This window comes from Gekko japonicus, unplaced genomic scaffold (assembly GCF_001447785.1).
Source record: "Gekko japonicus isolate JY-2015 unplaced genomic scaffold, Gekko_japonicus_V1.1 scaffold94, whole genome shotgun sequence".
Lineage (NCBI taxonomy): Eukaryota > Metazoa > Chordata > Lepidosauria > Squamata > Gekkonidae > Gekko > Gekko japonicus.
In genome coordinates, this window is record NW_015174274.1 from 1,434,925 (window position 1) to 1,452,153 (window position 17,229).

Genomic DNA, 17,229 nt, shown 5'->3' on the forward strand with positions numbered 1-17,229 from the left:
TCAGGCTCTGCCACCATAAGACGTTCTTACCCTTTGGGCCGCCTCTGTCCAGGTGACTTCTCCGGAGAGGGTGTCCGCACCACGCCTGAGGAGAGGTCTTAATTCTTTTCCCTATTAAAACCACAGCGCGCAGTCACCTGGCATTGTGTGAAGGAATCACAGCTATGAAAAATGAAACAAGGTGGAGCGTTTTAAAAAAATCCCGGTTCGAACCTACAGAGAACAACATTCGTCATCAGGCAATGCGCTAGTCGCCTTCCTTCTCTTCCCGGCATGCACTACAAGGCCGGCTTTGGCGAGGAGGCGGTGACGGAGGAGAACGAAGCGAAGAGGAGAGCGAGGGGGACGGGGCGGAGCCTAAGCCGCCGAGGGGCCTCGCGCAGTCACTGGGCTGAGTCGTTTGTTGCTGTTTGTTTCCCGAGAGGGTCCCGGAGGGGAGGGTGACGCCGCCCTCCTTCCTTGCTGCAGCTGCCGCCGCCGGGAAAGATGCCGCTCTTCACCAGCAACCCCTTCGACCAGGATGTGGGTGAGTTAACAGGCTGGCCCAGGCAGCGCTCCCGTCCGGGCCCCGCCCGGTGCCTCCCCCTTTCCCTTCCGACCGCACCAGCCCTCCGCCTGTTCACCACGGCTGCCCCTTCCCCCTTTTAGGGTGGGCACCCCTCTCCCCTTCTGTCCTCAGGGCAGGAATGTGGTTTTGTCCCTTCGCTCCCTTTCCCATATGTCCGGCTGGACGAAACGGGAAGAGTCTCGAACTGCTAATATCCCGCGCGTTTCTTGTTTGTTTCCTTCGACAAGCTGATATCCTTTTCAGTATAAACTGCCAGAACTTTGATTTTCATGGGGTATTGGGGGGGGCATATTAACTGGGTAAACAAACGACAAGCTCTAAAAGTGTATTAATCATTCTTGGTACCACCTACGTTTTCAACCTCAATAGGATGCAATTTTTTTCAGGACGTTATCTATGATAAGTGTTTTATGGGCTGAAAGGTGTAAATTGGTGAAAGGTAAACTTCGTTTTATATACATATATATATGATATCAAATATAAATAAATGTGAAGTCCACTAGTTGTTCATTCATTTCTTTGATCTCTCGTTTTTCCTCCTACATATCTGTTGCTCCTTGTCTGTGCCTACCCAGCTGCCTTTCTCTTAGGGTTGTTGCAGAATTCTTGTATGGAAGGTAGTGCCATAAAAAGAGCATATAGTTTTAATGTATGTTTTTTGTTGTGGTGGTGGATTACCATACTCTTTTTGTAAACTAACTTTATGGGCTTTAAACTGGTATACTTGGTGCCATGAAAAGAACATATAGTTTTAATGTATGTTGTTGTTGTTTTTTGTGGTGGATTACCACACTCTTGTTGTAAATTAACTTTATGGGCTTTAAACTGGTATACTTATTTAATTTATAATCTGTTTCATTTGTGTAATTGTCATGATCATAGAGGATTGTTTATTAAAGTGCAGTTGGAGCTCCCAGCCATTCATTGACTCCTGAATGTGATTTTTTTAAAAAAAGTATATTAGTATATAGCAATGTGAGTATTGTTGTAAGAATTGTGTAACACTTAATTGCACACTGTTTTTTTCCCCTCAGGGTGGACTGGTTTATCTCTGGTGCTCTTTTAAGAATCTTCTTTTAGCTGAATGGGAACTAAAGTTTAAGATTAGAGCCATTACTAAGTACTGTGGGTTGGACCAGTGACATTTATATTCTGGAAGGGACTGTATGCAGTATGAGGGAGGTTTGGTCATTGTAGTCAGCTGACAACAGGCTTTAGTAAGAAGGATTTTTTTAGTAGACAAGTTGGAATTTGTTCTACTGATTACTGTATGTCTTCAGTGTTTACATACCCTACAGAGAGTCATCTGTGATTCATATGCACCATGTGGATGTTTGTCACAGGACCACACCTGTAAAATGAGCTAGTTGGAGAGAAATCACAACGATGTAGTAATGCAAAATGCAGCTGTTGTGTAGAATAATTAGGTATCAAGGCATCCCGGGAAAACAGCTATTTCAGAGAGAACAATAGTAAAGTAATTAGAAAATAAGAACTTTTTTGTTCACTCAGTCCGAAGATCTGTATAGTTCAATAATCTGTCCCTGAGGGCCTGTTCTGATTTTTTTTAAAAAAACAACAACTGGATTTTCTTGCAAGGAAGTTAGGAGGAAGGATCAGGCATACAGACTCTCTCCTATCCTTCCCCTCTTTTCCCCAAGAGAAGAGTAACATGGCAGGGAACTCTTTAAAATAGCTGGAATTTATAGGTTCAAGTTTTTTTCTCTTCTGCGAAGGGAAGCCCTTGAACTGCTGCTGGTTTCAGAATCTGTGTGGGTAGGTTTGATGGGGAAAAGAACAGGTTCTAGACAGATACTCTTGGATAGCACAGAAGCTGTTAATGACAAGCAGGAACCTGACTTGATGATGTTCTCATGTGCCCTTCCTTGTGTTCCCACCCATCATCTGCAGAGTGTGGTTGGAAGCCTTGTATGGAATTCTGGGTATGCCTGGTCAAATTGGAATTTGTTTCATCCCTTCAAACCAGGGTTCTAAGCCATGATTTTATCCCAGTTTAGAACTCCAGTTTTTGAGGATGAAACAAATTGCAATTTAACCAGGTGCTCGCATGTGGGCATCATGGCAAACTGAAGATTGATTCAAGGCTACTGAAATGAAGTTTTGCAGCTATGCGGTGTATGAGGAGACGAGAGTAGCACAGATGCACTGAAATACACTCCATGATGGCATTAAACAAAGAATTTTATGTTCCTGCGAAATAAACTGTTGTATTTGGTATAGTACCAATAATTCTGTTCTTACTTTGCACTGAAAGTACAAGAAGTCTGTAACATGTTAAAATGCTTCAGTGGTTTTGTAGTTGCTCAGTCAATCTTGTATTGGGTATCTTTCATAAACAAACTGTTCTTTGATGAGTTTTTCACTTCTTTTTACTTTCAGGGTTTTTTTCCTGAGAACTCTTACTACCTTTTAAAAATTGTGTTTGGTATAAATCCAGTTAGATAATAATGGTACTGTCAGTGCTTAGGTTGCAGTCCTATAAGGTTTTGCATGGAAATAAATTACATCAAATTAGATGAGTTTACTACTTGGTAAATACATAAGATCAGGATGCATAATGGCTTAAATTTAATTCTAAGATTTTTTTAAAAAGCTTTATTTTAGAACATTGTCTATTGTAGTCCTGCCTACATGCTTGGAATAAGTTCCTTGAAAGAGCCTGAAGTCTGTGTAGCTTCAATATAGCTGCACTGTTGTTTCTTTCTTTTTTTTAATAAAGATTTTATTTTCAATATAGCTGCACTGTTGTTTCTTTAACTAAAATAGCACTATCAAAAACAACATTCTGCTTTGAAGTCTAGCATGCATTTCAGGTCTTATGATAGAAGCAGCATGGCATTCTGTCCACAGTGTTCTGTCATGTTAGGATCTTTAAACATTCTTTGTATCTTTCTTTATCTAAAATATGCATTACAGTAAACGCTTACTGTGTTTTAGGTTTGTATCCTGTAGGCATGCTAATACTGGACCTAATTACCACTGATTTACCTATTACTGCTGGTGCTGTAGCTAAAACAATATGATGATGCTGGTCCCATAGGTGAATTGTAACTGCACTGTGAGGTGTCTTGAAAGTCTTAATTCACATCAGAATTATTGTAGCGAGGATTACTATTGTCTGGAAACCCCTCCTAATGATTGAAAAGAAAGCACTATTTGGCGTAATAGATTTGATGGAGAGAGCTGACAAGCGGCATGTGGCCAAATGTATGTTTATATTACAGAGGGGTGTTGTCTGATTTCTAGATAAGTCATGGTCTTGGAAGTCAAAGCCAGTGTTGGCTCTTAAAGTTATAGATGACCCTGATGATCCCCTGTATGAAAACAGAAGTTGAGTTGTTATTGCAGTGGCAGAGCAGCATGTGCAGAGCTATCGGTGCTGCCTCACAGGCTCTAAACACTGATGAGAATAGAGGAACACTGTCTTCACCCCCCCCCAACACAAATATTGCTACATCTGTGTTCCTCTGCCACTTTATAGTAAAAAATTCTTAACGCATCATCTGTGCATCTCATTCTGAACATTGCCCCTGAGCATGGATCAAAAAATCCACACAGTAGGGTCATGTGCAGAGAAGAGGCAGGATTTGTCTACAAACTAGGGCAACCCCAGGTTTGCAGAAATATTGAAAAAAATGAAAAAATAATTGAGTGGGGTTTTAAAAAACCTAAAAACTCACTGGCAGTCATTTTGAGGATTTTTTTACAACACTGTAAAAAGCAGTGGGCACAGGAAATGGAGGAGGAGGCATCACAAAGTGAGACTGCCAGGAAAGTAAGGAAGGAGGTTGCAGATAAGTAAGACAGCAAGGAACAAAGAAGCACAGAGCAAGAGAGATGCTACTGCTGGGGAGGTGAGCAAGCGAGGCAGGTTGTGGGAGGAGGTGGTGCAGGTGAGTGGGCATACAGGGTGGCTATAGGGGCAGTGGGGGAGGAGGTAGGGTGACTGAGCAAGTGAGATGGTGGTGGTGGAGGTAAAGGGAAAGGTCAAGTGGTAGGAAGAGAAGGGGAGAAAGTTGAGGCAAAAGGACATGCAGAAGGAAGCAGGGACCAGTGGAAGGGTGGGATTTCCCATCTTTTGAGTTTCTTGTAGGATGTGCATTCGGTTCGTCTGAACCGAATGCACCCCCGAAAATGGCCCATTCGGGCCCCTTTCGGGCTGCTGCAAGCCGATTCAGATTCTCTGATCTGAATTGGCTTGCTGCCAAACCCAAATTGGGCCGATTTTTTTTTTTTTTTTGCACACCCCTAGTCCCTTGTGTGTCCTGCCTTGTTCTCTGTAATGGCAAACCTCATGTTTGAGTGCCTGCTTCCATGATAGTGAAAATAACCGAGCCTCAGACAAGAATGGGTTTTCTTTTGCATACTTAGGAAAGACTCCCTGGGTAGACAGAAAAATATTTGAAAATTTTAAAAACATACATACACACCAAATAAAGCCAGCCACATGAAGATTAAGTATGTGAGATGGGGAAACTGGCCTGATCATGCCCTTATAAGAGCTATAAAAGAGAAGGGCTGTAAATGAGAATTTCCCATCTGTTTGCCCTTCTAGCAATTTCCTTTGGCCTCCAGCTTGTTAGACGTGAATTGTAACCTGTTATCTTTATTGCTTGATTATTAGGCTTTTGTTGGATTTTTCCTTCAATGAGATCAGGGCAACATACATGCCTCCCCCACTTTTTCCTTCATGACATGCCTGTGATATGGGTTAGGGTCACCAGTAGTGAGTGGCTTAAGGTCACCCGGGGCAGCCCTACTCAAGTCTGTTCAATGGGACTTACTCCCAGGAAGGTTTCTTAGGATTGCACTGCCAGTATATTTGTTGCTGAGTAATCACAGAGCATACTTGCTCTAGTCTGGGGCAGCTCCTGAGTTCAAAAAAGCATTATTTGGCTAGCATAAATTATGACAGTGTTAATATTTGACAATTTAAGTTTCATATTGAAGTAGTTCATAAATGGAGAATCGTTCATGCCATTTACTGACCTAATAGAGCATATCCACTTGTTCACACTTCATTCAGATATTGCTAGAGATTTCTGTTAAGTATAATTTCATATTGTAGCTGTCCTGGCAATTGTTTCTGCATTTTAGGGCCTTTTAGGTTTGTCCCTGAACAGGTAAGTGATATTTCTGTGATATTCTGTTTGAAGAATATCCAATTTTTTATAATGTGTAGTTTTCTTAATAATATGACAGATACAACTGATTGCAGTATTTTGTATATTTCTATGCCTGTAGTAGTGTAATCTGCTCTACACCATTGTGACACAGAACACTCTACAACGGGGTGTCAAACAATGTGGCCTGTGGGCCGGGTCCATTCCCTGCAGTTGGCTCACAAACAACTGGCTGTTTCCTGCTTACTTCTCAAGGCTGCCGCCACCACTGCATTGCAGCTGATTTTTACCCAGTTTCTTCTCCTACTTCCTTGAGACTCTCTCTCTCACATGCACTCACACACACACAACTCCCTCAGTCGCTGTTTCCTGTTTGCATGGGAGAGATACAAAGCCAAGCCTCGCTTCCCTCCATTGGCTGAGCTCTCCTCCTTTGGGAGGAAGGGAGGGGGTGGGAAAGAGCAAGGAAAAGCAACATCCGTGGCTCCTTTAAGACGAGCAAAGTTTTATTTCAGGTATAAGCTTTCGTGTGCATGCACACTTCTTCAGGGGGAGGGAGGGTGGCTGGGTTCTTCTGACAAGCACAATTTACAGTGCGATCGTTGTGCTCTGCTGTTTTCTTTGAGACTTGATCTCTCTCTCTCTGTCACTCATACACACATGTGTATGTGTGTTATAGGGGAGGGGCTCATTGAGATAAGGGAAAAGGAGAGTTAAAAGGAAATTATTTTTACCTATTCTGAAAAGTTTTTTTTTTAAGATTAGATTTTTCTATTTTTATTTTCTTTCAAAAAGACCCTGGTTAGGAATTAGAACACTTGGATTTGATTCCACTGTTTAAAAACTGGAAATAGATGGCTAAGTATTTAAAAATTCATCTGTCGTTCCATATGTTCCAGTTCAACACATCTCTCTTTCTCCCCTCCCACCTTGCTGGCTGCCTTTCTTCACTCCCCCTTGCTTTTTATTACTAGCACTGAGTGGATTTTGCCCAGTCTGAAATCAACATATTATTTCACTTAGAGAGAACCCCTTCTCCAGTTTAAACAGATGAAGGGGGGGAAAGAAGGAAACTTAACAGCACAGCTTGCAGTCTTTATTAGTGGAAAGGAGCAAGTGTCGAGTAGCACCTAACAAAATTTGTGGCAGGGTATGAGCTTTCATTAATCACTGCTCACTTCTTCAGATACAGCTAGAATGTTAATCCATTGGTCCTTATAACTTGCAAAGTGAAGTGATTTCAGATGCCAAATGACAATAGCAGGCGTTGGTAATGAGACAGGAAACCTAGGTCTCAATTCAATCCTGGAGGATGCATTATCTTGAGCTTCATTATCAATTGCAATTCAGTAGTCTCTCTAATCTCCCTTTGAAATTCCTTTGTAAGAGAACTGCTACTCTTAGGTCAGCAGCTGAATGTCCTGGAAGGTTAAATGTCCCCCCACTGTTTTTTTGAATGTTGTGGTTCCTAATGTCAGACTTAATGTCCACTTATTCTTTGCATCCTCCTGGACCGAATTAAGACCTAGGTTTCCTGGCTCATTACCAATGTTGGTATCTCCACGCCTACTACCCCTCTGCATATCGCATCTAATCCAATCAAGCCTGCTATTGTCATTTACTTGCAATTGCCATTTGGCATTTGAAATCAGCTTTATAAAGTTTATATTTCTGGTACCTCCTATTACATTTTATAGCATGCATGGCCCAGCTTGACAAAGTGATATTTATGTCAAATCTGGCCCTTTTAATAAATAAGTTCAGCACCTCTGCGCTACAAATTGGTGCACATCCTTCTGATTAAAAGTCTCAATCAAATAGTAAGACAGCTTTCTGTCCTGTCCCCTCCTTTCCATTCTGCTTTTCTATCCCTGAATGATAGAATTGGTGCACATCCTTCTGATTAAAAGTCTCAATCAAATAGTAAGACAGCTTTCTGTCCTGTCCCCTCCTTTCCATTCTGCTTTTCTGTCTCTGAATGATATTCTGATTAAAAGTCTCAATCAAGTAATAAGACAGCTTTCTGTCCTGTCCCCTCCTTTCCATTCTGCTTTTCTGTCTCTGAATGATAGAAAATGATATGGATTCAGTTTACTGTGTTGTTAATATGATGGCAGGCATCAGTTTGGAAAGGAATATACCGTAGCAGTGTGTACATGAATGTTGGCCAGATGATTCTGGGGGAGAAAAAACCCCACATGCAACAATGTGTCCAAGATTGCTTGAAGTATTCTAACCAGCTAGTGCTAAAATATTTATGAATGAATTCATAATAAGACTCCATCAGATGCAGAAGCAGCACTGAAATTATCCTGGCAAAATGTTTAATTTCTTTGTAAATAAATATTCGGGTCCATTCAGCAAACCAAATTTTTAGTCCTGATTTCCTTATGTGAAAATCTGTTGTGGTTGTTGTTGTTTTAGCATGTATTTAGGCCAACATGTAGTCATATCTTAATTAGCAAGCAACAATTTTCTTATAATTTGTCAAGTTAGATGGCCACAATTTGAGGCTTTCCCCCCGTGATGAGATGCCCTTTCCTTCTGTTTTTGGATGGCACCTTTTTGCTACCCTTCTTCAGTAGCCTAAGAAAACACCTTTCCTAAGATGGCATTGGTAGTAAGAAACTGTATGCTAATATAATTGTTTATATATCAAGCAGGTGGTTCCTTACTCGACACACCTCCTTTATTCCTGAAATTTGTTGTATTATAATAATTTAGAATTTTGACCTCATGCTAGTGATAGTAGCTACAAGTTGGCAGTCCATGATAGGTTACCTGATCAAATGAGCCAGATCTGATATGTTGGGTCATCCCCTTTTCAGATAGATTTTATCAGTGTGGTTCTGACAATATTGATACCATCTCATACAGGGGTGGACTGCCCCTTCTTAAATAAAAAAAAAAGGACAGAGAGCACTGGATCCAGAGGTGGATTTTGGTGCACAATAACATCTCGGATGTAAGCTATGACTGTACAGCAGTCATTGCATAGTTTTTGGCAGCTACTTCTTTTTCTTCTAGGCATAAAGGGTTAAAGTCAAATTAAAACTCTTTAGAAGAAGTATTTCATTCTTCCAGGGTTCAGGGTTGTTCAGGACCTTGTGTCCATGAATGAAAAAGGGGGGAGGAAGAAACGAAGAAAGAAAGATGGATGAATGTTGGGTCTAATATGGGCACTGAAACTAAGAACAGGGAGAGAGGATTGGCAAGGTAAACCACAAAGGTTTCTCATTCTGAATTGGGCCCAGTTACTTCTGTCCCTGAATTTCAGGTCTGATTTGGGAGGTATTTGATTCAGTGTTAACAACTTTCTCTGTTACTGCTCTCGGCCTTCAAAGCCGGGTTCTTTCACAAGCCTCCAACCTCAGTGTTGTCTCCCCTTGAAAGATACACGTGGGGAAAGGTGCAGAAGAGGGTTATAGCAGTGAACTACTCGGGTAAGTGGATGAGGTGATTGGGCCCAATTTTATTAGAGTCTGAGCTCAAACAAATTAATCCAGTGGAAGCTTTCCACAGAACAGCCTTCCTTTGCCAAAAATTACCGTCGCATGGCACAATGCCACTTCAGTGATATGGGGGAAATCTCAACAGGACCTGATCTAAAGTGAGCAGTGACTCACAAGAGCTCATACCCTACCACAAATTTTGTTAGTCTTTAAGGTGCTACTGGACTTCTACTCTTTTCTACTGATACAGACAGGCTAACGCGGGTACCTATCTTGATCTGTCAACATGACTTGTAGGTCTTAAGTTGCCAGCTTCTACTTTTTAATATAATTAAGCATGGTGATAGAAGGGGTGGTGTTTTGTATTCTTTTTTCAAAAGTGGGAGATTTGATGAAGCAGCATGTTACTATTCTTCAAGTGTGAAGATGGTTCTGTTGCAGAGAATTTGGTATGATATTCCCCAAGCCTTGAGCAATGTTTCAGAGCATGCATATGATAAAGTAGGTTGTTGTTCTTGGCTTGCAGGAGTAGCAGCAGTAGAATATGTTGACTTCATTTTTATTTATTTATTTATTTATACTTTCAATTTGTACCCCGCTCACCCCCGAAGGGCTCTGAGCGGCTTACACGGTGAATGGTGCAGAGACCTATGCAGAAACCCTAACTATGGCCACAGTACGCCTGGGGTGGAGGGAGCCCTACCAGGTACCCTCCCGGCTCCAATCGTTCGTTTATCCGGCGAGTGGGCGACTTCTTCCAGTTCTCTCCGGTGCAGCTTCCGCGGCCTCCGCTGTTCTTTTTCGGCTCTCTAGCGACTCCTCTCGGGGACTGTTGGTTATGGGTCCTGGTACGCAGCCGCGGTGGGCGTCACAACGTCCTTGTGGCTCCGGACGTCCTCCTGCTGACTTCATGAGCCAATGTGCAAATATCTTGAGTAATACGACCCTATTGAATGTATTCACAGCCTTAAAACCGAACGTTTTATATATCACTTTGTTTCATCCTTCTTTTTGACCCAACTTATTCTTAAGCCCGTGTAGGTGAATTCTAAATGCCTTAGCATACCTAATAAGTAGTAGACTGACTATATCTGTTTAAGCCTGGGGACGTTTATACTGTATAGTATAAGTAATGAATTTTTCACCCCTTTGTTAATGTTTGTTGTTTTCATTTGTTTAAGAGAAAGCAACTAGTGAGATGAATACTGCAGAAGACTGGGGACTCATCTTAGATATTTGTGATAAAGTTGGACAGTCACGAACCGGGTAAGTGTAAATTTATGGATTTCATTTTGAAGAGGGTGAAAATAGAATTATGCTTTCATGCTTGTTTCATAAAATCTCAGTACTGAAATATGCAAGGCACTTACCGGAAGAACTAGAAAATGGTTTCTGTTAACACCAAGTGGTGTACAAAGTGTCTGTTTTGTGAGAGATACTGGAAATTTGAAGTGTATTTAGCAGAGCTACTTTTATATGTTAATGCAGAATATTAAATGCTGTTAAATGTTGATGTAGGCATTTCATATTGTATTCTCTTACGACCGCAGACTTCATGTACTATATTTCTTAAATGTTGCTTGATGTTGTAAATGAGACACTTGAGTCTCCACTTTGGTTAGAAGTGTAACTCGATGCTACTTAAATCTTCTTGCCTGACATTTTATTATGATCAAGTAGTCCAGTACACACACACACATGTAGCTTCAGTATAATCACCTGAAGGGTGAGCAGTTTCAGTGTGATCAGTCATCTAATGAGTTGATTGTTTTTCTTTTTAAAAAAATTCCTGGACTTTTTAAAGCATTGCAGAAATAGACCTCATAATACCAAAGTAGTGATGTATTGGTTTATTAGTGCAATAGAGCAATTGGTTTTTCCTTTCTCTCTACTAATTAATGTTTCACTTCATTCTGTCATTTGGCTATTGAATACATTGCTGTCATCAGAAAATATTGCTTAAAATGCTAAAGTTTTTATTTTTAAGTTCATGTGAATAAAACATTTTGGACCAGGTGAAAAATATTTGGGATCGAAGAGGGAATAGTACTTCATTCATATCATTTATCTGGGTTAGTTTCTGTATTTCTAGTATATGACCAGGAGCTGAAGAGCTGTGCGCTGCTGTTTGCTCTGGGTTTGAATTTGTTTTGAGGGACAGCTCCCTATGCTCTATGCCAAGGGTATGTTCAAAAGCAGTTCAGCATAGCTTAGGGGTCTGCAGTCCAGTGAAGAAGTGCCACTGGATATGCAAAAGGCTTTAGGTTTGCCTAAAGTATCTTGCTGGGTTTGCACTTGTCTTCTGGGAAGTAGAGAGCTGCATTTGTGGCTGTGTTCTGCCTTATTTTATGGAAGTTATATAGAAAACTAATTCAAAGTATCTAACAACAGATCAGTCTACTTTAATTTTCTGAATCATTACTATAGATGTGGGTGGCATTTTAATATTACTCCTATGTCATAGCATTTCATTGCAACTTACTTTTTAAAGTGGATTAAAAAGTAAGTAAAATTATTCAGTTTAAGTATTCTGTTATTCATTCAGCATGATCTGTCAACATTTTTTCTGGACTGTGCTGAAGTTTCAACTATTTTTGTATCAGCCCAGCACCGCAAGAGTAGTACTCAAACTGATCAAAGACATTTTAACAATTTAGGATTCACTTACATAATACTGATCACAGAGCACTACCTTGTGTAGAATGCTACACCTTACTTTTGGTCTGAATCATTTCCCTTCAGCAAGTCTTTCTAAGCTTCTCTTGTCTGCCGCTATCTTGTGCCCTTTTCACTTTTCTTTGGTGCATGCTGTAATTTCGATTAAGTGAACTGGTATAGGAATGGGGTGAGGGGTTGGATCGCATTGAGAAACATTCTGCCTTCATTTGAGGTTGGAGCAGGTGACCTTCAGGTTTCGTCCAGTCTCATTACTCTCTGGACCTGCTTTGCTTCTTAGTAGTGTAGTGAATGTAAGATGCCAGTTGATATTTAAAACAAACAAACAAAACCCAGCAACACTAAACAAGACCCAAGATTTTTGTATTAGTGTTGCAGTATTGTTTTTATACCCAGAGGCTTGTATCATTTAATTGACCAATTTCCTGTAAGAACAATGTATATTAGAATTGTACTACTGACTTATAAAACTTGTATTTGACATACTTTTGTATTGCTGTAAATTGTAGCCCTTTCCAATGCTGTCTTAATAAATAATAGTAATCCTTTAAAATATTTAATTTCTACTGGAAGTGCTTCTTTGTATTCATTGACATTTATTAACTCATGTATAATGTAATGAAAACCTGTTGCTCCAAACAGCATTCCTTCCAGTTATCTTTATTGAAGACTTGGTAGTAGTTTCTCTGTCAAATAAAACAAGTTCACAGTTTTGTACAGTGTGAGATGACTATGCTGTGTGGCAGCATTTTCTATAATTAGCAGTGCTAAGTATGACGTGGAGGTTTGTAAAACATAGACGCTACCAAATATAGATTACCTAAGCTGCAGTGTAACTTAAACTAGAGCTTCCTCTCAGTTGCTGGACATCAATGCTTTGGGTAGAAGTGAAATCATAGATACACTACGGTTTTTAAAAAGTAATTTCTTTAAAATAGCAATGCAAGTGCTAACTGCAGGTGTTTGTCATATTTAGTTACAAGTATGTGAAAACAGTAAAATACCTCACTAGAATGAAACCATGTTCCACACACTACCTCTTTACATAATTCAACGTAGCAGTTATGCCTAGCTGCCTTCCTGAACTTAAAGGAGTGCAGTAGCTATTTGTTACTTCTATAAAATGTGATAATGAATCACAACCTGTACTATGAGAATGCCATCAACAATATCTGTGCCATTAAAGCCATCTGTATCTTCTTGCACTCTTCCTCAAATGATGGAACTTTTTATAAATGAAACACTGTCTGAAATTGGCACCCAACTTTGCTCTCTGAAGGTGAGACTTATTTGTCCTCCTGTTTTCTGTTTCTTGGTAATACAAAAGATTATTGTAAACTTTATAAAGAAGTTGATTCAACAAAGAATAAGTGATGTAATATTTTGTGTTAGTTGGCCATTTTATAGAGTACAAGTGGGGACCAGTGAGAAACTCACAGGGAAATTCTCCCCTGGGGTCAGTCTCTCTTTCTCACCACCACCTTCCCTTCTTCCCACTGGTGCCCTCTTCTCTAGCTTTCTCCTTCCACACCTTCCTTATTCCTTTACACTCAGAACTGTTCTGCACCTCCTCCTTGTCCTTCAGTGCAGCCTAATCCCTCTTTGGTGCTCTGGCTGCCCCCCCCCTGCCACTCTGCTTTCTCACCTGTCCCCTGCTCTGCCCCCTTCCATGCTGCTCTGACTGGCTGCCATTAGTAGAGAGAGATGGCAGCATCTGCCCACCTGCAGCTTCCACCTCTCCTCCCCCACCTATCTGCACAACTGCCTAGTCAGACACAGTTATATGCACTTCCCCTAAGTTGGCACACAAAAAATTCTATTGTTTGTACATGGACCTAGTTGGCAGATGGGGCCATGCTGACTATTACATGTATTGATACTATAGGTGCTGAAGATGTAGACATATCACACCTCCGCAGAAATACCTCTCTAGATTCTAAACAAATATTTAACTTGGATAAATTTTACAAGTATTTGTCTGTTCTGGAGAAAATTTGGTACATTATCTATGAAGGTGACAAGAACTCTGTGGACTGAGAGATACTAGGTTTATACTCTTAATTCTTTAAGCAAGGGACCGGCAAACATTGGTTTGGGTTACTAACCAGCCACTATTTGTGGTTGCCTCTGACCTTCCTCCCTTTCTAAGGAGGTACCAACAGTGTCGTTCTCTTAGTCCCTCTCTGATGGAGAGAAATAATGGAGAAAAAAAGTCTCCATGGAGGAAAGGAGTAGTGGTTTTCCCTCCACACTGTGGTTTTCACTGGGGAAGCAGGCAAGTAGATTTATGGAGTCATTACTGAGAAATTAATTACTCCTTGGATGCAATAGTCAATCTTTAAATGATAATCTTAACTATTAGGTAAGACTGCGAAAGAGAATCTTGTTACCTCTTCAGGAACGGTACGGAAGATTGTTCTTGATTTCTGTTTATGTGGGTAATTTTTTCTGTTAATGAGCTTTATGGTTTGTGCTAGAATATTTTAAAAACTACTTATCTTATTTATTAGGCCTAAGGACTGTCTTCGGTCTATTATGAAGAGAGTGAACCACAAGGATCCTCATGTTGCTATGCAAGCATTGACAGTAGGTAGCTTTTCAAAAGGCCTAAACTTAACATTCTAAGTTGTATTATCAAATATTTCATTTTCATTTTATTTTATTTTTAGCTTCTAGGAGCCTGCGTTTCAAACTGTGGTAAAATATTTCATTTAGAAGTATGTTCAAGAGATTTTGCTAGTGAAGTAAGCAACGTATTAAATAAGGTAATGTATTTAAAATTATTTTAAAGTTAGTTAATATTGGTTTAAATGAAACATGAAGCAAAAGCCAGAAAGCAGTTTGGCCGTGCTTAAACATGGATCCTGTAAGTGACTATAAAAGGTTGGCTTAAGAGAGAAGAATTCCAGTTAGGTTTGGGAAGAGAAGAAATGATGCAGTTTGAATATTATTCCTTCCCTTTGTTAATAAATGCCAGGTAACCTGGTCTTTCATTGCCTTCAGAAAACACATGGGCTTTAGTGAACTTCTGGAGTACACAGTTGTAAGGACATCTCTCTTCTCTCTCTTTTTGAATATTTAGTCTAGATGGCATTTTGTGACTTTTCGTGATTGCATATCGGGAAGAAGGCAGTATCTCTGATACATGAAGCCTATCCTGGTATGCAGCCTTTAATATTAAATGTTAGTTGTGTCCAAAAAACAGTACATAGGGAGCCTTTTCTAGAAATGGATTTGAATATGGCTCTCCAATACTGTTTTTCCAAGGCCGTACTTTAGTTGGTTCTGTGAATATTTTCTGATCACCATAAGGTGGGAGTGGGAGCATTTGGTTTGGGGAATTTGGTATAAACTAATGTAAGGAAGGTATTTCTGTATTGTTGCTTGAAAGTTGAAAATAATATAATTCTGTCTTTGTTGCAGGGCCATCCAAAGGTTTGTGAAAAATTAAAAGCCCTCATGGTGGAATGGACAGATGAATTCAAAAATGACCCCCAACTTAGTCTGATATCCGCTATGATAAAAAATCTTAAGGAGCAAGGTGTTACATTTCCAGTTATTGGTTCACAGGTAACTTGCTAATACGGCAGAAACTATACATAAGCTGGGAGCAATGTAATTCCTTCAAATTGGCAGTTTCTTACTGTGCTGCTTAAATATAGTCATAGTTCTTTAATTCTTGTAGCACAGCACAGAGAAGTGAACAGCTAGTTCAGTTTTCCCAGTAAGGGTTTTATTCTCTTTCCAGCACTGCTCGACAGCAACCCTTTTATTTTGAGTCTTCTTCATGGTACCCCAGAACTAATAAATGGGTTACAAGCATTCTGTGTACCAAAACGGAGTGCTGGACTACAGATTTTTTTTTCAGAGGGTGGCTGTGTTGGTCTTCAGTAGAACAGCTGACTTTTAGTCCAGTAGCACCTTAGAGACCAGCAAGATTTGGAGGGTATAAGCTTTGACTCTCAAAAGCTTATATCCCGAAAATAATGCTGGTCTCGAAGGTGCTACTGGACTCTAATCTAGATTTAATTTATGGAGATGATGATCTGAATGTTTCATAACTTGCAGTAAAATGAATTGCATATCAGTAATGCAATGTAACGTTGGTGTGTGTGGCCTCTTTCAAAAGGTCAGATTGTCAGTCCATCAATGTCGTCTTTACTCATGAGTAAAATAGGAAGAGTACTATCAATCTGTTGAGTTTCCAGTCTTGTGTGATAGTGTCAGTAGCCTGAGTTGCAATGTGAGGTGTCTCCAGTCCAGATATCTGCTGGTGATCCACAGTGCAACTGTTTAGTCCCAGTCCCTGAACTATTTGGGTAATTTTGTCATTTCGTGTCAAATTAGGATTGTTTTCTCCTTTAAAGTTAATGATAATCTTGTGGCATGCTTATTACATTGTCCTGTATGCAGAAGGAACTTTTGGATCAAGCTATGTTGGGATTGATAATATCTGGTCTTTTGGCCACTTCCTGTTGAACTATGAAGATTTATCACACTAACAAGAATTATTTCTTGCAAGTGCTATGCCATTACAGAAACAAACATGTATATTAATCTGAAGAAATTTAGTTGTAAGTTTGAGTGAAGGGCTTCCAGATTCACTGTTGTATAATAGTGCTTTGTTGTGTCTCCTGAGGACATTGAACCTCTGCCATAGGTGGAATTTATTGTACAATCAATTCCCAATAGTCACTTGGAATTCCATTTAATCTTTGGGACCCTGTTTAGGTGCTTAACTTAGTGTGTATGACAGCAAGCTAGATCATATTAATACTGATATTTTTGTTTCAACTAGTATTAAGAAACTGGTCATCTACAAAATACACAAAGAATTACTAAGGGAATTCTGTATTATTACTTGCAGCAAACAGTCTTCTTACTGATTCCAGCATGAGCTTGGTTCTTTGTTGTAAGGTTACTTTTTGTCTGTACACGCACAACAGGTGACTTCAAATAGTCAATGTGCATTTGTATTACATCTGAATTAGCCTTTAAAGTTGTTGCGATATTCTCCAGTGGCATTAATATTTAGCCAATTATAATAGTGAATTTATTTAAAAAAAAACCAAACCTGACAGCATAAAAAACTAGCAGCTTCTAAAATCAAAACCAGTAAAAACCATGGTTAAAACAATAATTCTGCTTAACAGCTTTCTGCAGGAGTCGTTTCGCAGAAAAAGAGCTAGGGGAACTCATTAGCATAACTCATTAGCATATGCCACACCCCCTGACATCAGGGGCCCGGCGGTGGACCTGCAAAGCCGGCAGGAGTGCGAGGAAGCCCCGCCAAGGCCCTCCCTGGCCCCAGGCAGGCAGGGGTGGGGAGAGGCGGGGAGAAAGCAACTTACCCTCCCTCTTCTCCTGCCTCCTCCTGGCTGAATGAGGG

At 40.1% G+C, this 17,229-nt stretch overlaps 1 protein-coding gene across 1 annotated transcript in view; it reads left to right on the forward strand.

Moving 5' to 3' along the window:
- The first annotated feature begins 316 nt into the window (after positions 1-316).
- The window catches only part of STAM (signal transducing adaptor molecule), a 33,209-nt gene continuing 16,296 nt past the window's right edge, over positions 317-17,229 (forward strand). Inside the window, exons 1-5 of the mRNA XM_015423756.1 lie at positions 317-526; positions 10,346-10,430; positions 14,351-14,426; positions 14,510-14,605; positions 15,264-15,410. Of these exons, the coding sequence (XP_015279242.1) occupies positions 487-526; positions 10,346-10,430; positions 14,351-14,426; positions 14,510-14,605; positions 15,264-15,410 (444 nt within the window). The 5' untranslated portion in view covers positions 317-486. The remainder of the gene's footprint in view (positions 527-10,345; positions 10,431-14,350; positions 14,427-14,509; positions 14,606-15,263; positions 15,411-17,229) is intronic.